This window comes from Callionymus lyra, chromosome 2, assembly GCF_982586985.1.
Source record: "Callionymus lyra chromosome 2, fCalLyr1.hap1.1, whole genome shotgun sequence".
Lineage (NCBI taxonomy): Eukaryota > Metazoa > Chordata > Actinopteri > Syngnathiformes > Callionymidae > Callionymus > Callionymus lyra.
The window spans coordinates 16,176,009-16,197,589 of NC_141819.1; the positions used below are offsets into that span (position 1 = coordinate 16,176,009).

Sequence of the window (21,581 nt, forward strand, 5' to 3'; positions counted from 1 at the left end):
AAAGGGACGTTTTGAAGTTCTAAATGAATCCAACCCTTTTGCGGGGTCAACTAGGCACATGCACTCAATAAATAAAAAGTTATTATTAGTAATGGTAGCAAGTACTCATGAATTCACTGAAAACTGAATTAAAAAATAGTGGTTTTGCATAGTGAGCCTCATTTATGTAGTGGGAAGATCGTAATGATAACCATCGACATAGAAGGATGCTGTACTTTCAGACGCAGATGGTTGGTCATCCGGGACCACATTAAGCTCCAGACTTGAGTGCAACACAGTACCTGGAGCAGCAAGTAACTCATTTGTGTTATCTTTATGGTGTGACTATTTTGATCTAAATTAGGTTTAAAGTTATTCTTCGAAGAATGAGAAATGATAAGCTGCTGCAATTAGTAACTAAGCAATGTATATTCCAATGGAAGCAATATATATATTTTTTAATGTATATATTTGCCTTTAGCAGCAACATTCTCAGAACATGCAGTCATGAATCGGACTGAAGAATCAACTTGACAATCCATCCAGTTCAAATGTCACTTCTTCATGCTGAAAGGAGGAAGTGGCGTAAGATTCTGAACAGGTGTGTGGTCATAATTCAGAGTATGGCTCTTAGGGGGAACTCTGAAAGACTTATCCAGCAAAAGAATGGCCAGTCCTTAGACGGCATGTTGCTGATGTTGAGGCATGGACACAACTCAGTATGATTAATTTTATAGGTAGGAGTAAGGATAAGGGAAAATAAAAAGGCAAACTATTTCTAAATTATTTTGGATTGTTACCTGATTTGATCCACAAAGATCAACCAAGTCAATCATTTATTGGGGTTCGTTGAGGTGGAATATTCCAGTGGAGAAACTCGTTAACCCTGATTCTCTGGAAATTGGAGGATCAAACATTCCTTTCTGTAGTATAACCCAGGAAGTCCCACCAACTCCTGCATACAGCGAACCCAACTCAAATATGACTCCCACCTTTGTTACAAGTGGTTATACGAATGTGTATAATTAACACTGCCCTGTACAGGAAGTCAGGTTGGTATGGGTAACTCTCAAGGCTCTGCCTTTTGACTGAGAAAGACAAATCCATTCGCCCTCCAGTAGGTCCTACATAAGTCTTTACCTCCTTCAAAATGTCAGTATTTCAGACTTAGGGAGGTGGTCTGTTGAGACACACATGTAGAGGGCATCACTTCCATTTTCAGAATCCCTGTTACAAAGGTAACCTGTGGATTCTACTTTATGCTTTACTGTATATTGTTTAATCTCTATGTATTTATCCATTCAAACCATCCTGCCTTGTTTATTTTGTCGACAAACTTCTTCCCATAAGCTGTACCTCTGATGTATTATATATAAATTATATAATTATGTTATTGACTTTTCTTGTAGCTCCAAAAGAGCCATCTTCTTCGCTGAAAATTCAGCTTTAGGTCTTCGTTTAATCTCTAATATAAAATAATCATATCAAATATAATAAAATATTAAATATACTTGTCATTACATAGCAATAAAAGTAGAGGCACCACAGAATGTAATTTATAGAATTGTTATAAAAAACATTAAATACGTGTATTTTTTCTCAAAACTAATGTGAGATATGAACAGATAACATACTTTGAAGAAATCTATGTCCTTTCATATCCAACTCTTTGTTGCTCTTGTGACTTTGAATCAGTGTTTCTCTTCTACATGACAGTCCAATGTCATAACAAAGGCGTGCCCTTTGTTCGTATGGCGCACATTATTAAATGAATAACCGCATATAAGCTGTGCATACGTCGCTGAAAGTAAATATAAAAGCATTTAGTATCCAGACGGTCTGGAGCTGTTGTTGTTGTTGCTGCTCCGCTGCAGCAGTCTCTCTCTAGCGTGTGTCGACACTTTTGCAGCAGTTTCTCCTCCTTTACGTCAGACGTATAGCAATGACTCCGCTCACAATAATATCAGAAAGCCGTTCATTGTAGCGCACTTTTCTCATGTTGTGACGCTCCGAAGCGGTTGTTTCCACCTCTGCCTCTCTCGTGACCAAGGTGGAGTCAGTAGTTCCGTCAGTATTTATTGTCCCCCCGGTGAAGAAGGCGAGTGGCAGCGCAAGATTTTTTAGCCAGTCATCGCCGTGGCCTCCCGATAGTGGCGATAGCAACATGGACAGAGAAATTATCTTGGCCGACTTCCAGGTGGGTATCGACAGTTTATCGATAGTATTATCGGGTGTGATGTCAGTCGATTAACCCCCAATATCATGCTGCCCTATAAAGACAACGAAGCCGCGGTTGTCGCTGTAAACAACAAAGCTAAGCTAACAAAACTGTCAGGTTGCTAACGGATAGTTGTTTACAAGCGAGCACCGGCTGGCTAGTGTTTTTCTGGACAAAACCCTTCTATACTGTTTATTTCCAAGACGCCAGGTTTATTTATAACACTCTAGAATATGCTTAACACTTAAAGCTGGTGGTTTAAGTTGTTATCGTTCCGTGTCAAGTTGTTGTTTTCTTATCCCTTCAGCACACTCGGGGGGTTTTTACACTCACGAATGGTGATAGTTTCACATTCAATGTCCAAAATGATGAGTTGTGTTTGTAAAAATGTACGTTATTAAACAATCAAATCGACTATAAATCCAATTCGTGTGCATTTAGTGCTATTATATATTTCCATAAGCCTTTATACCACATCAGATTCAAAGGATATAAATTGTCAATCTGAGTCATTCTTACCTTCCTTGAGCTAATAGAAGCCTGTTTATTTATATTGCTCTCGTTGCTCTTTGCTCTTCAGTCATATGTAATATCTATGAGTTATTGGCCTTCATTTAGATAACAAAACACAAATCAGTTTCATTTTGGGATATTCAAAAACGGAGAAGTTCTCTCCAGTTATTAAAAAATAGCCAGATACCATCTCGTGGTGTTGAAGATTCATTTATTTGAACAACTTTTTATATTTGGCTAGTAAAACAGGACATTCTAGTTCAATAGTAATCGTCATGTATGTGTAGCAGGGTTCCTGTGTATCCTTAAAAAGTCTTAAAGGTATTCAATTCATGAATGTAAAAATGAACTAAAATATATAATGTCTTAGAAATGTGAACAATATTTTGTTAATTTTATTGATTTAAATCAATAAATAACAACATGGGGATGTTTTTTTTCTTCATGGGTTAAATCAATAAAAGGCAACAAGTACAAGTTAATGTTTTCTTTGTGCAGGAACATTTCAAAATCACTACGATGGAATTTAATGAAAGTCTTTCAGTGGACTAAAAAGTAATTTGGTTATCGTTCCCTAAGCCTATGTAATTGATTTAGTGTCCATTTTGGTTGATCGTACTTTTATTTTCAAATTGTATTAGAAAAGTCTTAAAAGCCTTGAATATAACTTGCCTTAAGCTGTCAGAATAATGTCATGTTCCTCATGTGCACAATGACAATAAAGTACATTCAATTCGGTGAATGGAGAAAATGTAGTGGTTTAAAAGCCCAAGAGCATAAATGTTTGTATCATGAAGCCTTGTCTTTGTTCCTTATGTTTGCAGTATGTGAAATTACTCATAAATATGTGGGGTAATATGGTATAAAAGCATCTAAAACTAAGGCCTTGGACCAGATAAGAATATGTTCATAAGCAGGGTTTGTTGATCCCCATCGGTGTGCCATGGTGGACACAACGGAACATATCAAATACTGAATCCAATGTTAGGGAAGAGAAGTCATTAATCATCACAAGATTCTAATAGAAGGATATTTATTAAAAGCAAAGGATGGAAAGTCTGTTAACATCTTAATTCTCCTTTTATTTTAGATGTCAAACCTCAAGTGTATTGAGACAGAACCTCTGATTTCCTATCAAAATGTGCCAGCTCAATAATTGGGGTTACTCCTTATCCATTGTTTAAAATACCATTCATGCATCTTAAAATCAAGGAAAATTCACATCTACTGTGACTAACTTAAGTAAATAAGTGCAATGGATTACACAGAGTACAGATATTTCATTATAGAATTATGGTATTTAGATCACAATAATCTCAGTCTACTTCTTTGCTCCTACTTACAGGCCTGCACCGGAATTGACAACATCGCAGAGGCAATCACTCTTTTGGAGCTGAATAACTGGGATTTAGTGGTAAGTGGATCATATTTTTGTCTTCATGTGACACACAGGTATAATTACTTTAAATTCACAACATGCCACATCCTATAATTCAACATCCAAAGTCATGTTGTTTAATGTTATTTAGCACGTTTCCAGTTTACCATGTTGACTTAAATTCAACTTTAACTTTACAGTCAAGAGATTGAGAGATAGAAGAGGAACATGGAACGTTCAGAGATTTGGTTTAAAAAAGTCTGAAGATTAGGAGACCTTTTATTGTACAGTGTACACTTCTCAGACTTGGTCTATATTTAGCTTGTTGCTGGCAGTTACCCAAAGCAGGCAGCATCAGCATTAAAAAGTGGTGGCAGGACAGTGTGAACCGAGTCCCATTGCACCTGTGAATCTGATGACTTGCTGTTTCTTTGCAGCAGCATTTACTTAAGTGAATATATCTTGAGGAATATGCTTTGTTTTAACATGATCTTTAAATGACACGACTTTCTTTGTTTTTATGGTTGCAATATTTCATTCACACAACAGATATATAATTTAGGTCTTGACATTCCTGGTGGTCACTGCTTTTATTTAAACTCTGCTAAATAAGATTTAGTGCAGATTGATGGTGTCTATTTAAACATACTAGTCTAATCTTAGTTGGTTAAGTAACATGTTCAGTTATTTTGATCAGATTAAATGTGCATTAGCATTTGGATAAGGTTCTGTGCTTTAAAAGTACTCTTAGGAATCAGGAATTCAACTCCCTTCTCAGATTTTTAAAACAAAACAAAATTTAGTTGATTTTCTATCCTCTATCCATAATGGCAAGACTGAGTATGCTGTAAGAAGAAATGTTCATGTGTTATTTTACTTGATATATATTGTTAAGGGCAGTTGAGTATGCACTTTTTGTGTGATATTTTCATATAGCTTACTGCAAACATGAGATCCTAGTTCAAGCTTAGCCTGAGTGTATGGGTTTAGTAATACAATGAAGTGCTGTGAGTGATCGAGAGTATTCGTCTCAATTGTTCAGTTGTTCAATAGTTTGCTACAAAAAACAAAGGGTGACTGTTGTCGATCTAAGCTCTTTTCTTTGTTGTCAGCGACCTGCCTTCATATTCTCTTATTGAATCTCAGCAGTCATTTTAGTACTGTGGCTCATGGTGTATGTTTGAGAACGTAAGATTCTGTAAAACAATGCTTCTGATAGGGAGGTGTCGGATGGATTATTTTGCCTACCAACGAGACCCTTCCACTGCTATCGATAAGCACATGAACCAACAATGGGGAAGAGTGCATTTAGACATTGTGTGCCCTGTCAACTTTGTAGAGAGCGGTGAACATTGGCAGCCTCACTGCCCTGTAGCTATGTATTGCCACTGGCCTGTGTGTCTATACACCTGTCATCTGTTGGATGGAGACAGAACGAGCCTCTGCTGCCCAGGACTGTTACTTATCGGTCAAGTTAACACATAAACAGGTGCTGGTTTTTGGTAGAACTTTATTGATAGTTTTTTTTTTCCAATTAGACACAGCAATACAGCAATTCATAAAAATAAGAACAAGAACAAAGAGAAATAAAGGGAAAGAGCAAGAGGATACAATCTAAGTCTAAAGATAAAGAACATAGATCAAAGAAAAATAACAAAGACAAAGGATACAAAGACTAACATAGAACAGAACAGAACATCCAGATACTTTCACTCCACTCCTGCCCCCAAACTCATAATTGTTCAATCTAATAGCCCGAGGAATTAATGAGTCCCTGAGTCTATTTGTTTTGCACCTGGGTAGGAGCATTCGTGCTCCATCTGCTTCTCTGCTCACTGATGACAGTGTTCAGAGGATGACTGTCATCATCCATGTTTTATAAAGAACACATTATTAAAAAATGGGGACATTTTGAGTTTTTTTTGTGATCTTGGTCATAATGTTATGACTCAGAGATACCTATGAAAAAAGTGACGTATGGTGGGATGTTATTTACTGGGTTTGCAGAGTTCTACGTTAACAGAAAAGGGGACTGCTTCCATAATGTTTTCAGCAAGACAGTTGACCCATTTCATCACCACATCTGTCGCCACAGGTTCATGATTTGACCCTGTTATTGTCGTACTGCAAACAGATGATTGATTTTTGCTCTCAGAAGGTGTGGCTTGTGAACGTTCTCTTGTTCTAATACGACTAACAAAACATGTCTATTTGGACTCCTGAGACCTCATGTACTAAACATTGTGTGGATTTCCTACTAAAAACATTCGTACACCCGGATCCAGGAAATGCTCAAAACTCATCGAAGCACATTTAATTTGTACATCTCAATCGTCGTAGAATTCAGTGCAGACGTATTCATACCTAACCTTCCTTAAACTTTGTAAATAATATTTAAATAAACCAGAACCTCTGCACCTCATCATAAAAGATTTAATCTAATATTTTTTAACTAAACAATATTCTGACATTGATCACATATTCACCCATGTCTCATCAATGCTGGCATATTGATATTACATTTATGAAATATAAGTGTTTTCTGTTTTCATAACCATTTTCATATTATGATAGTGCCTTTATGGCAATTAATATTTTTCGGAGATCTCTCAGATCACATGATTAAAACCTATTCTCACTGAAACTTAGTTAGCACTTAGTTTAAAACTGTTCAGCTACAATTTGATACAACTGGCTGATTTGAGGGTGGTTCCGTCTCTCAGGACTGGCATTGGTTGGCTCATGGTCTATTGGCAGAGTTGTGATCGTTAGATCAGCTTCCTCCTGAATGTCCCGGTTGCATGTTGTGTTTTATTTTGAAAACTTTTTGTATCCAGCAGTTTTGATATGAATATTTTTGTGGGCGCACACACACTAAGTACTAATTGAGGCCCCTGATAATTTGGCCATTTACCCTTTTAAACTGTTTTAAAATGAATAACTGCAGATATATTTGACACAAACACACAATGATTATGGCCCAGATGTATTCACAAGTTGTTAAAGTTACATCTTTAATTTTTATTGCAGGCCGCCATTAATGGGGTGATCCCACAGGAGAACGGGATCTTGCCAAGGTATGTCGGCTTATTGTTACCTTAACTAGAATAATCAATGCTTTTAGCTTTATTTGTGTAATGATCAGGTAGGTTTGTGTGTTTATTGTACTTTTGTTTTGAATCAATGTTTCAAAGTGAAATAAAATTCCCACAGAACGAGTTATGACAAGTGATCAAAAGTAAAATTCTACCACCTTTATTTAAAAAAGACAATGATTTTTCAGGGGTGGGATGGGAAACTATTATTTTGCTTCTGGCTGCTCTGATTATCTCTGGCCCTTCTGAGTGTTTTATTAAGATGGCTAATGGCCTGTCATTGAACACAATCATACCAAACAATTCCTACAATCTTTGACTTTGCTTGCCTTCTGTCAATTCCTGATACCAACATCGTCCAAATCATTGTGTAAATACGATGGTTTCAATATCAGAAAGGTCAAGAGTGCAACATCCTTGCATGAATAAGCAGGCACAATGATTTTAATCAAATCACACCTATGTATGTGTCTTAGCTCGCATTTGCTTCAACTGTTGTTCCTTCCCAACTTTAATCGGCTTCTTGTCTTGCAATCCTTACTCTAGCGACGTCAGCGAGGTCGGCATATTCGGACCTCCCAACCAATCAGAAGCAGCAGATGCAGCAGCCGGCGGCCTGGCTCCCCACTCGTCATCTATGCCTTCATCATCTTCACCCTCATCCTCTGCTTCTGCATTTTGCTCCGTCGCTTCCTCCAGACACATTGTAGAGCGTCAGCCAAGAATGCTGAACTTCAAGGTGGAGTACAGACAACGCACAGTAGATCTGATGCTGGAGGAGGGCAGCACTGTTGGTAAGAAACAGGAAAATGTTTCAATTCACAAATAAAACTCTTCACATTTCACAGTCTCACTTCACTTGTGTGTTTCTCCTAGGTGAAATGAAACAAGTTCTTGAGGTAGAGCTCAGTGTTCCAGCGTCCAAAATGCAGCTCAAGGGCTGGAAAAGTGGAGATGTTACAGACAGTGTAAGTATCAAAGTGCAACTCACCAGTCTACAAACTAGATATAGACTGGAAAGCTTCGCTGAACTTTACAGCTTCACATGAACTTGCTCTTAATCTTAAGAAGAATATGTAAAAATGTTGAATTTTGTTGGCAACTTGTTAAGGGCGTCTCCTTCTTCTTGCTCTATGTGTTTGGAATAACCTCTAACATCTCAGTGACTCAGCAGAAAATCAATAATGGCAGAACATTTTTAAAAACTGATAACAAGAACTATGATCGATTGAAATGACTTGTGTGCAAAACGGAATCTTTGCATTCGTACAAAAACAATGAGTTGCTTTTGTATCTTCTGCATGAACATGTCTAACTGTCGATTTGTTCCGTCTGTTTATTAGATGGTGCTGAGAAGTTTACATTTACCTAAGAACGTCAGCCTCTACTTGTTGACACCAGATATCGCTCCGGCTGCCAGCACCAGCACCAGCACCAGCACAAACAGGTACTTTCACTTTCTCAATCACAATGCCTTTAAAGTAGTTCTGTGGTTGCTTGTTGCCGGGCTTGTCTGGGAATATAAACGTCCTTTCATCCTGAAAGACGGTTTTATTTTTGCTTACAATAATCTGACACCAGATGGCGCCCTCTCACTGCTGAACAGGAATCGTCTTTTAATCATGTTTGGTCGCCTTTCAAACAGTTCTCACGTCCCTTTTCTTTGCGACTATTTGTGCCTCTTGAATGTCCAAATTCCATGTGTGTTAAGAGAATTACTATAGACTATTCAAGTGAAAATTAAATAATTCAAATTTATTGTATGAAATCTTTGTATCTATTTTTTTAACCTCAGTATAAAGTCGGAGCAGAAGTAGAGAGAGCTTAACACTGAGTTCCAATGTCTCTATGTCGCTACAAAATCATTCCCTAAATATTTGTATGGTATTGGGAAAAGAAAGAAACCCCAGCATATGCAGGTCTTATAGCTTGTATTTTTCAAATGGCTATTGCTATTCTTCACACTCCAGCGTCTGTCACCACTTCAAGAATCCGGGTGACGGCCTGGCCACCATGTTGTGCAGACCTTTCATTGTGATAAAACAAAACATATGGGGATGAGACATGATCAGCCATTATCTTTTGTAGACACAAAACTTCTACATTCCTTCCCTAAAACTTTAGCAACTACTTTCTTACTTTCAAAACATTAACAGACGGCAGCAAACAACTGGATAAGTGCTTCTTGTTTTCATGCTGCCTCCAGCAAATCGAAGAGATTTCAATTAAATGTCCCTGTTTTAATGAATTCCACATCTCTGTTCTTCTGGTCATTTAAAATAAATTCAATGGTTTATAAATTACCAAGATAACGATGAGTGAATGTCTCTAACAAATATAAGAAACCAGGTTAAATTCTGTCTTAAACTGAATGTCTTGTGACTTTGTATTATATTTTTCCAACCTCAAACCTCTTTCCTGCCACTGATGGTAATTGGTAACCAAACATTGAGGGATTGTGTTTGTAGCCCAGATGTCCATCTATATGTATCCTGTAAAACTGTAAGACGTGTCTCTGTCTCCATCTCGAATCAATGTTTCCAGACAGCTTGTGTTTTTGATTGATTTAACTTATTGTCCATTTTGAAATCTACTTATCATTAAAAAAAAAACAGCCTTCTGTCCAAGAAGTCCTTTGGCAGTGAGACGATTGCATGTGAGTCATGCTAAGTGGCAGTTATATTGTGTTGGCAGTTAATGGCCCTCATCTCCACAGTCTTCCCTCCCTCTTGCTCCTCGTCTTTTCACTCCCCCAATTACGGTCGTGTCTTTTTAACAGCACCGTTGCCATTTCACCAAGTGATATCGATATCATTTTAGGTGTCAGGAGCTCATTATTCTGTCTTAGCTGGTTGTTTTTTTTGTTTTTTTGGTGATCAATGGTCAAGGCTGGAAAGAATCCCGTCCACATGCCACGGTGTAAATGTATGGTTCTGTGCTGCTACTGGGAAAAGAAAGGTGGCACATCTCAATATATGGTTGGAAGGTAGTAGTAGTAGGTGCTTGTCAAGCTTTACTAAACCTCTATTTCTGGAAATTATTTCAGTGTGTTATATGGGTTGGTCACATTTAATGCATTTATTTATTTATACAAATAAATTGTATATTTATTTGTTTATCTGCTTCTCTTTCTTAGGTCAACTATTTTCTCATTAAATTTGCATTATTGGTTTTATGTATAGTCAGCTTTGTGCATCTTGTTCTGGCCATTTCTTGGGTATTACTACTCATTTAACGCTTACTTAAGTATATATTGGTAGGAATTTCTGCCTTCAATTACTCTACTCAGATAGTGCGAGACATTCCCAAGCCAGAATGGAATCCTATATATAATCCCTGGTTGATTCTGTCTGGATGGCAATCTTGTAAGATATGCAATCCATCTTAACCTGTATGAAGTGAGATTTTCGGCTCTAGTATCTTTGCAATGTTTTAAAACTTGGCGATGCAAAGTCACCTTTTGTAAGAGTTGAACTGCCACCGTGAAATCGTATGGGGAATCCTTTATCATCAGCCCCAAAGGTCACACCGCGTTATTATGTCTGGTTTCCACAGTTTGCATTGTCGACACTTGTTATTGTCTAAGATCCAGTCTGCTTAAATAAATATCACCGAGTTAATCAATTTCGAGATGAACGGACCGTTGTCCGCCCAAATATAATTTCAGTGTTTATTTGCCTCAAAGTGTTTCTGACTAAAATGAAATGCAAATGTCCTGTTGTGGTAATATCCCAGGCAATTACTTTGTGGAGCTTGGCTCATGTGGAACACACACCTAACCAAACGGACTGATTAAATAGTGCTGCACCGTCATTATGATCCCGCTATGCAAACTCCTCTTAGTTGTTTGATGAGAAATAAGACTTGAAGCTTTTACAGATTTTCATTCGAGAACGTATTCATCTCATATAGTTATTTGGCCAGAGATTTGATTTGTAGTTAATACCTGTGTGTTGAAGTCCAGTTTAAAGAAGGTCCTTCCCTGGCTATGGTGATGAGTGCCTGTGAATACAAGAGGGTGTTGAGAAGGAGCTAATCTCTTGCATAAATGATGAAGGCCTGATGAATATTTCAATGGAGCCTGTTTCCTCCTTTAGTCACACTGCGCAGCAGCTCTAGGGAAGCATGTTTGCAAATGAAAGGTTATTTTTGTGTAGCAAAAAATGAGGAATTTAGTATTACAGTATGATTTGTTAATTTAAGGAAAGGTTACCTTGCCTGCAAACTGCAGATGCTTCTGGGATGCGGCTTTTAGCAGAACGTTTCTTACAGGTGTATTGTTGGTTAGGATGGCAGAACAAAACAGAGCAGCAGAGTCGAGGCGCTTTCACATCTTTCTCCTTTGTTGTGGATGCAAAATATGGAGGAGGTAAGAGGAGCTTGTGTAAGAATCACTCATCCTAGTATGAAATGTTTATTGTAAATGAGAGAATGTGAGCTGGATGGAGTTACATGTCACGAGGAGTGTCTGCATGTGTCTGGCACAGCAAGTTTAATAAGGTCTGCTCTGTGCCACGGGGACCTGCAGTTTAGACTATAAGCTTACCTCAGGATGAAACCAATCTGCCCGGCCTGATGTTTTCTCCTGCACATTGCTAAATTTTCCCTGTCCAGATAGTTCAATGACATTTTCCTCCCGCCACGCTAATGCCTGCTCTATTGGCCGTGGAGATTACAGATCGACCTGTGTTATGGAGACCTCTGGTAGAGGAACACCTACTTTTTGCATCTCATGCTGCTCAAGGGAGGTCTTCATCCTGACTCTCTGGTATTATTCTTGAAACACATGCTTGTGTATATATAAATGAAGAGACCAGAAGTATTGTAAATTACTTATTTTACGTAATAAATACTTGTACTTTTTAAATCTGAAAGATCTGACTGCTCGCAAAGACACAACAAAATTCTGTTCACACTATAACCAACGGCTTTGTTGGTCTCACTCATAAGATGTTCTTTCTTTGCTTGGAAGGACAGAGTAACACTTCTGCTCAGTTTACCCTCCGTCATCTCAATCTATTTAGGAGGGGAGTCTCCTGCCAACAATGGCTCGGGAAGGTGTCCAAACATAATCACGATATTATAACTGCAGCCACATTTATGTCTCCACTGCTGTCGTTTCTTCTCTCTCCGTCCCTCTGTTTGTCTGCCTCTTTCTCTCCATCCCTTCTGCTCTGCCATATTACATATGCATCCATCCTTCCCACTCCACACATTTCCAATCTTCCCCAGTTAGCTACAACAAACATTACATTTACATATTGATTTCGTAGTTTTAGTCAATGTAAATATGCTCTCATTACAGTAAATTTGAGCTTCTGTTAACATAAGCTCGTCCAGATCTATGCAGATTAAGGGTGTGATTGCATAATTAATGTGTGCGCTACATATTAATTCCCCCATCCATTTTATTCTCCCGAACTCTTCCTCCTCTCCTTGGGTTCTGAGCCCTGATTAAGTGCCTGCTTCGGCCTTTAAGCCCCCATTGATATTCAGCCGCACAGTCCCAGCGTTTGCTCAAAACGCTACTTAACCTCACAGCTTATTGTAAAAGCTTCCAAAACTTGATTCCCCCACCTCCTAGTCTCTACGTGAAGCTCACAGTGTCTGCTTTTCCTGACGGTGTCTCAGTCAATGTAAAAAGATACTGAACCAGCAATCTTCTCTTGGGAATGTTAATTGATGAATGCTTTTTCAACACATTTTGATTGCATCTCCGTAGAATCGTTACAGGCTTGATGAGATTTAACACTTAATTGTTTGCATGATATTGACCTGTTAGTCAGTGTGTAGTGCTGGGTTCGTCAGTTGATCCAGAAAGTCTTCTGTGCATGCAGGTTTCTCAGTAGACTGTTGTCTGTCGGACACTCTTTGGTTAAATTGTTTAACAAAAATCGACATCCACACAGACCTTCTCTGGATCACATGAAGAAGATGGATGTAGGAAAGCCTTTTAGTTTAGAAGAAGTCCAGTATCTTGGAGTCTTGTTTATAAGTGAGGAAGTGAGAGATGGACACTCTATCGGGACTGTTGTTGTTTCAAGAGAGCTGAGCCTCTTAAGGCTTGGTCTCATTTTGTGATATTGTGGTGGAGCAATTGATGTTTCTTGACTAGGAAGGGGTTAACTGAAGGCTATTGACTAGCATATTGACAGCCAGTTTTTTACCCTGAATTAATTGGCAAATTTACAGCATCGTCTTTGATTTTGAACTGCCCAACCTGACATCGACACTAAGCAAGACATTTGTTGTTTGTGACGTTCTTCAACATCCGGACGGAAAGCCTGGCTTGTCAGGCAACCAGTTAAAGTGGCTTGGTCGTTTAACTGGTTGGCAGGACCACGTCTCCTGGTTGGCCGGGGAACCCCTTAATATTCTCACAGAAGAGTTGAAGGTTTTCTGTGCACTTACTACTATTGTACTTACTTGTATCAATGTTGAAAGTTGGATAATTACAATGTATCTGTTACTCGATAATTACTTTATTAAAATGCTACAAATACATAACCTCTATTTACTTTGATTAAGTTGAATGATGAGTGTTTTTCAAACCTTTTGGCCTTCATTGTTACATACAATCACATTTTTGGTGATGTTAATTTCCAGGAAAATGATTCTCTAAAATAAACAAGCGTTTTGTCATGGTAACGGTGGTCACCTATTAGTGACCTGCTGTGCTGAGCAATTGGTAGGCTTGCTAAGACATAACTAGCGGCACAAGTGAATATTCCCCAAAGGAGAGACTCTTACATCAGCAGGATATTGCTTGGTGGCAAGATTCAGCTTGCCCTCGACGTGTTGCTACTGGTGATAAATGCCTCTTTTTTCTTTTTTTTGCTTCTGCCTTGAATGTGCAAGTTATACTACACTTGTTTGTTTATTGTTGCTTTAAGTTTTTGTATTAATGTCTAACTCAGTTTTCCCTTTACCCCTCCAGCGGTCACTCAGAGTCTTTAAACCAGAACTATCTGTTGGTCATCAGTCACCACGAGGCCCAGAGGGACTACAACCTCAACTTCCCTGGTTCACGAACCATTCAGGAGGTAAATATTCAAACCGCGATGTTGTTATTATGTATGTATATTATAGCCTATTTTCTTCTCAATACTTTCTTCCTAGAAATAAACATGTCAAAATGGATTGACCTCAATCGAACCAATCTGGTTAAATAAATGTTATATAATAATAATAATAAACTATTACATCAATGCATTTTAACAGTAAGTATAGCTGCACATATGCTGGTGAGCCAACCTCAATAATGACTCGCCTTGCTGAGCAGAACTATTCTAAATCAGATGTGTTAATGGAAAACTTCGGATCTCCATTTATATTAAATGGAATTGTGGTATTCAATAACTGTGTGTATGGTCTCTTCATTTCACAAACTAACAGGCTATTATGAAGGAGAAAAGTAACGCACAGCTCTTCCTCTCCCTACTGCCGATAGATTGATTTCATTTTTTAGATGAGGGATTTAACGTTATTTGATTATCTGTAGCAAGAAATGGAGACTGTCTATTCCCTTTGCTCATTTGAAAGTGAACAGTGGATTTTGCAGCATATGAAATATTTATCATCATTCAAATTGCACCCAGTCTAGTCCATCCTTCATTATTCTGTCGCATACCAATTAAAGTCTGAGTGTCTAAATCTCTCATGCAGAGGGACATGAGCAGTCGTACTTAATTCACTTGAGGTCACCTGCTGTCACCGCGCCGTAGAAACACAAGCTAGAGCTTCTCTATCAAGTATTGTTAATTCCCCTGCATTACATTCTGATAACTGGTGAAATATTAGAGGTGCACAACGGAATGCAATTCAGCGTTGTCAAAATGCTTTGTTCTGTCACTGTTGGCCTTTTTAAATGGAGATATTATTTAGACTTGTTCCTTTTTAGGCTTTTTGTATGCCTGGTTGATCCATGTGAAAGTAGAAATAATGTAAATTGAATATTTCTTAAGAACCTGTGTACTTTTTTCTACATTTTCACCATAATTTGGAATTAAATCAAATAAAAAGCAGAACGGATCAATCATTTTTATGATTTACGAAAAATAATCATCTTGCAAATCGGCGTTGCTGTGGATACATTTAAATTTAAATTGTATTAATTTCACTGAATGATTATATCATAGGACTTGTCAAAAATGTGGCCTTGTGACTCTGTTCAGTTCCGATTTTATTGATACGATGCACTTAAAGGTCACTTTTTGATCAAACCTGTCAAATGATGTTTTGTGCAACAAATGGTTTATAGACATAGTTACAAAAGTAAAATGTGTGATTGCAGCTTTGAAGGAGTAGCAGAATAAATGAACAAATGAAAGGATGAAACGTATTTTGAGTGTCGACTGCAGAGGATAGTAATTTTTATTTTAGTGTAAGGCATTCAAAAATAATAAACACTTCAAATAATTAGATCATTATACTCTGGATCTTAACTCGAATAGAGGGACTTATTTCCTGGATTTCTGCCCTCACCTACTTCACTCTCTCATATGTCTCCTCCTCTCACTCTCTTTTGGGGCAGATGGTTTTGATGAGCACCCACTGTGAACCTTAAGTGTTTCTGCTGGGATTACAAACACAAGGGAGGGTCCCCTGTGGTGTGGGAGGGGAAACCATCATCACAGAAAGCAAGCATCGTACTCTTGACTTGGCGGGGGTGCTGAAAGAGGCCACAGGCAGCGGCTATCGGACAATGTAGGCTTTCAACAGGCCTTCGTGTTATGGTCTTTACCTTACGCATGCTTGTCTTTAGGCATCACCAGACCCCCTGTGGGGAAAATGAGGCACAGGACTTTAACCTGCCTTTGTTAGCCACATATTGACTGTCCTTTATATTTAAACTTAACATCTCTGTAGGGTCATTTCTCCTAAAAAGTTGAGTTATTTCTGCACATAATCTAGAGAAGACTGGTTTTAGTTTCCAATTTAATGTTACAATTATTATACAAGGATTATAGTGCAATTATATTCATCAATTATTGGTTATATACGGAACATTCTATTGTGAGTTACTGGTATTATTGGCAAAGTTTTTGGCATTTTAAAGCCAGACTCCATTGTGTGTAAACTGTGTCCAGTTACAGACGCATATGGAATCCACTGAACAGCCCCTTTCCTTCTCTACTCTCGTTTTTTGTCTTGGCTGAAAACCAACGGATGGTTCCTGAGTCTGCATATCAATGGGAAAAGTCCTATCTTCTTGTTTGTCTTTGCCCAAAAGGCTCTGGCTTTGGCTTGTGGCTCTCAGGGAACTGCCCTTGCCCCTCCTGTTCTGTCCATTCGTTCTCCATCTTTCAGTGTCCCTTCTCTACACTCTTTCCCCCCCCTCCATATGTAGAGAAGAGGCTGGCGTAGAATGTGATTGGCATAACAGACAAGAGCGGGGATAAGTTGCTGGCTATCCTGCAAGATAAGCTGAAGTGCAAATGTTTGCCAGGGAAGTAGTGGGTAGAATAGGGATTGCTGCCTGGTCCCAACTTCTCCGTGATCAGACCAGTTGTCCCAGGGATTTCCCCCCACCCCCTTCTCAGGGCTAGTCCTGGGCCTCATCCCCACTCTGCAGCTGGGGAACATATAGGGACCAAATGCTGACGGGACCACAGAGATGAGAAAAAGAATGTTTCGTCTAAAAAGGAATAAAGGGAAGGCATCTGGTGCCTTGCGGAGAGGAAGAAAGGGAAAAAGAGAGAGCAAGCTTGTGACTGTTAAACGGAAACCTTTCCTTCGCTTTGATTTGCTTCCAGTCAGGGATTCCATGCCATTGGCATTTCCAATGATTGGTTCATTAATTTTGCTCTGAAGCATATTGCCCACTTGCACCTCAGCTCAGTGCGCGCCACGGCACAGCTGTCTCTCAGACCGGCTTCTTTCACATCATTTTTAATGTCGGCTTTGCATGTTTCTTCAGCCAAATCAGAGGCCAGAACTCGGTTTGTTTAAGTCATTAATTATAGATCAATAAACATGGCAATATGTTAACAGAAATCCTCGTTGATGTAAGTGTGTTTAAATTATTTCTCTTCTGTGATGTAAAATCTGGTTCCTTATGATTATTCCTAAAATGTGTTATTGAAAGGGGTTTGAAATGTGTATTACATTTATTTTATTTGTTATTTTAAATATCGATAGTGAGGAGTTAACTTCCTGCCCCCTGTCTGCCAATGTAACGCTGACAGACAGGGGGCAGTATAACACAGATCTGTTTTCAAGTTGCTAGATTCTACTAATATGAGCACGAAGGATTTGCTAACGCCAAAAATTATCATCTCTCTGAAGTCGCTATTTAATAACTTTTACACACATTTACTGACACTGTTGGTTAGTTTGTATTTATCAGTGATGTTAAGTTGAATGGATGTTTTTCCTGCAGATATTTTTGCAGGTGGGTAGGTCAGCTGTGTTGCTGGTGTTGTCTCACTGTGAGCGAGATCAAGTTGGCCTTTCATTTCACTGTCCATCTCTTCTTTTCCTTCTCACCTCTCAACCTCAGTCTCTGGGTGATGGGCGTCAGTTTGTTTTTTCTCCCAGGCAGTTTTAACCTCTGACAGCAGGCTGTTCATTACTAGTGTTTATGCCTTCCTATCTTCCCTTCTCCCCATCTATTCATCAGCTGGCTAGGCGGTCACTCAAATCCCTGTGGTCCGGCTGGTCAAACATAGATATTACACTCTGTAATAACATTGGCCACCCGCTCTGACCCTGGACGTCTATACTTGCCATGGTCTATCCTCATAAGGATGGCCACTTAGCACCCTGGAGTGGGAAGGACAAAAGAGACAACACACAGACTCATTTCCAATCGACTTTTGGTCGTGTTTGAACTGTCACTTTATTGCGTTCCCTGTAAATACAAAAGTGAGGTGTGTGTGTGTTTCCCAAAACGGCTGGCTTTAATTTAATATAATTTTAATAAAGTCCTTCATAGTTATTGGTTCTCCGAGTTAAAAAAATATATTTCAGAGTTCCGTAGTTTAATTATCTAAGGTCATTTTGATGTTAAGTAATGAAGTTGTTGCCTGCATTTCAATACGTTTATATTTTTCTTATTTAAACCAATATTTCTTAATATGATCTATTACATTTGATTAATTGTTTAGAGTAGAAATGCATTGTAGTTATCAGTAACTATAATAAATAAGAATGAATGTATGAAAGAATAAATGGCTCAAATATGCTTATTTTTTATAGCCCAAATACAATTTGATACGTTTCCGAGTAGGAAACTTATGTTTTTAATAAATATAGTTTATTTTTCTCAAACCTACCCCAAGACAAGATTCCCAGTAGTGGGAATATTACCAGCACACCACCTGAGATATTTAATCTCAAACAAACTGAGATTTAAATCCTTTAATTAAATATAACCATTGTTAGTATCATTACTAATAGTCAAGCTTAATCAAAGTAAAGTAATATACATTTCCATCAATGTCTTTATACAGTAGCCTTCATGTCAAGTTGCTTCGTAGACGACTGCCTCAATAGTCTTGACGGGTCTGTGGTTTTCAGTCGGCCTGCTGCTTTGCCCAACATTGGCTTTGACTTTGTGTTTGTAGCATTCTTTCGGTTTCCACATCTATGAGCAGCAGGGCTTCATGTGCTCAAGGATCTATCTTTCTACCGTGCTCTCTACAAAGTTAGGCTTTGCTTGTAGGTACTGGGATCTGGGCTCGACAATGGACTGTTTTCTCAGCATCAGTGTCCGGTGCTGTGTGCCCTGCGGCACAAATGTGCCAAAGTCCACGACGGCTAGCGCTCAGACGCCGACGGACTTTGATCATCTTTGTCTAGCGCACATTAGGCTGGCGTTGGGGATTTAGATCAGCGGTTTACTGCTGGGTGTGATGGTGGTGCTGGATGAGACAGACGCTGTAGGCTGCTAACTGTTTAAAAAAAATTGAATGTTATCAATTGACTCGGATTGTGAGTCTGCGCACGCATGGAAGAAGAGAAATACTGTTCATTTCAGAACGTGGAGCTGTTGATGCTGGCATTAGCTCTGGCATCTGAAGAATTCTGAAAACACAGGAGAGATTTTTTTTTTCTCTCCTCCACCGTGTCTGCCTAGCTCTTTCTAAACCTCTTCCTTTTCCCACAAAGCTCAGGAGGGTATAGTTTAGTGCGTACTCGTGCTACCTACGGTTATTAATCAGTCAAAATGAAGTTGTGTAAACTGTGTATGCACTGCCGTTAATCTGTTGTTTTGTGTCTTCTCGTATAGGTGAAGAGGAACGTTTCAGACTTGACGAACATCCCTGTTAGACATCAACACTGGGAGGGTTGGCCTGCATCAGCTTCGGATGACTCCGTAAGAACAGACACACACACAGACACAGACACTTGAACACACACTTGCATAGTCACAAGTTTTGATAAATAAGCTCTCAACAGAGGTAAAACGGACCGTCCTCTGGCTGAAGAAAAAGGATAAAATCAATTTGTAAAAATGTCAAAATCCAAATATTATTGGTTTAACTGTTATCTTCTAACGTTTATATACAAAATAAGTATGAATTAACCTGCTCCATAGACTCATTTCAGAGTCGTACTGAACCATCCATGAGTCGTAACTGGATGGATTGCAAAAGCTCCTGTTGCTGTCGAGATAAAATAATCTGCCAGAGGTCTAATGAAGACGTCAAATGCAATTTGGTTTTCTCGATCCGCCTTCACTCTTCATTGAGTCCTCCTGACCCTTGCACAACCCTGGGTCCTTCTTCATCCCATTTATCCCTAACACAGGCAAGCTGATCGCAACCGGCCAACGTACGCAACCTTAAAGATCCTTTGACCCCTTTGTCCAGCCGGCCTTTATCAGTGTATGTGTTCCCATGCTACTTGTATGGGCTGGGTTATCATGCTACATTGCAAAGCTGTTGAGCATACATTCTGTCGTTAACCCTTCGCTTTCTGTGTGCTTTCAAGTTATTGTGTTCGTCTGCCTTTTTTACAATTAGTTTCCCAATCATAGATCTTCCTCCTTCCTTATAAACTCACAATCACTTTATCTGTGCTGACAAAATATATAGCTTAATATTATTAGTAAGTATAATTATTTGAGAGTGTAAATTGACATTAATTGCTTGGTAGAACTATATTGACATCAGAATAGTTGGGTGAGTAATGGGCCTTTATAATGGATCAAAGATTTTAGCAGAAACAATCCAAATGTCTCAAGTTACTGACTGAGAAATCCAGGGAAATGCTACAATAACTTGTGTTGGCGGCCAATATTTCAGTTAGGATCATTAGCCTGATCTCCTCTTGAGGTTTTTGCTGAAATACATGACATGGACTGAAGTCCAGAATGATCTACTCGTTTAAGCATTCACTTAAAATATAAATCCAAACATAGCAAAAAAATAATCGCCAGACCAACTGCCCTAATTTGCAAGTGTCTTTTTTTTCAATAAAGCTATGATCCTGAGTTCCTTAAATATGTGAAATTGTTATTGTCTCATCATCACTCTAAGAGATTAATCTACCATTCAGTGCAACTGGTACTCAAGTTTCATGTCAACCTGCCTGATACTTTCTTCTCAATTGTTTCTTTGTTTATTGTTTCTTGAACCTGGAATTGGATGTTTCCTGTTCACCAGGTTTGCACTAGGGCTGTGTCTTGGCAAGACTCTGGATGCTTATCAGGATACAGGGGCAATATGATATATTGTGATATATTGCGGTACTGTAGGAACCAGTATATACTGCCAGAGTACTTAACGCTGGCGATGCAGAATTTACATTCCGCATGACTTGAATGCTTTAATTCGTTTTGTAACTAAAATTTTGGTCCAAACATTAGCTTTTAAACCTGTTGGATTCCACCATATCCTCTCGCCCTGATCCTTTTGCTGTCTATCAGCTACCAGTTTAATTGGAACAAAAAAAAAATCAAGGTGTGAATATTTCCATTTTAATTTAAAATATGTAAACTGTATATTCAATTGTTTTGAAAATAAATCGATAAAGCGCTGTTGAATATCCATACAGTATAGTGGTTAAAGAACAAGGCAATATATCGCCACATCGACATTTTCTAACACTACTAGTCCGACTAGACAAGCTGTAGCTGGTATTTAGGCCCAATGAAGTCTTCTCTGCAGAGAAGTGGCCCAAAACCATAATGTTTCCATCCCTGTGCTTCTCAGTGGGTATGTTTTTTTTGGGGCGCAACTCTGCGTTCTTGCCTTCCAAACAAGGCAAGTGCCGTGTTATGGATTTATCTGACCACTTGACTTTTTACCAACACTCCTCTAGGTCAGATGGGCTTTGTCCAACTTTAGACAGGCCTGGACATGTGCTGGCTTAAGCAGGGTACTGGAGGATTTTAATCCATGAAGACATTGTAAGACTTGTGTTACTTTGGTCACTGATCTCTTCACGTCAT

At 38.7% G+C, this 21,581-nt stretch overlaps 1 protein-coding gene across 1 annotated transcript in view; it reads left to right on the forward strand.

The window, feature by feature from the left end:
* Positions 1-1,799: 1,799 nt before the first annotated feature.
* Positions 1,800-21,581, forward strand: part of faf1 (Fas (TNFRSF6) associated factor 1) — a 50,339-nt gene continuing 30,557 nt past the window's right edge. The window contains exons 1-8 of the mRNA XM_087783716.1: positions 1,800-2,176; positions 4,056-4,124; positions 7,119-7,165; positions 7,730-7,977; positions 8,060-8,151; positions 8,527-8,630; positions 14,121-14,226; positions 19,416-19,502. Of these exons, the coding sequence (XP_087639842.1) occupies positions 2,144-2,176; positions 4,056-4,124; positions 7,119-7,165; positions 7,730-7,977; positions 8,060-8,151; positions 8,527-8,630; positions 14,121-14,226; positions 19,416-19,502 (786 nt within the window). The 5' untranslated portion in view covers positions 1,800-2,143. The remainder of the gene's footprint in view (positions 2,177-4,055; positions 4,125-7,118; positions 7,166-7,729; positions 7,978-8,059; positions 8,152-8,526; positions 8,631-14,120; positions 14,227-19,415; positions 19,503-21,581) is intronic.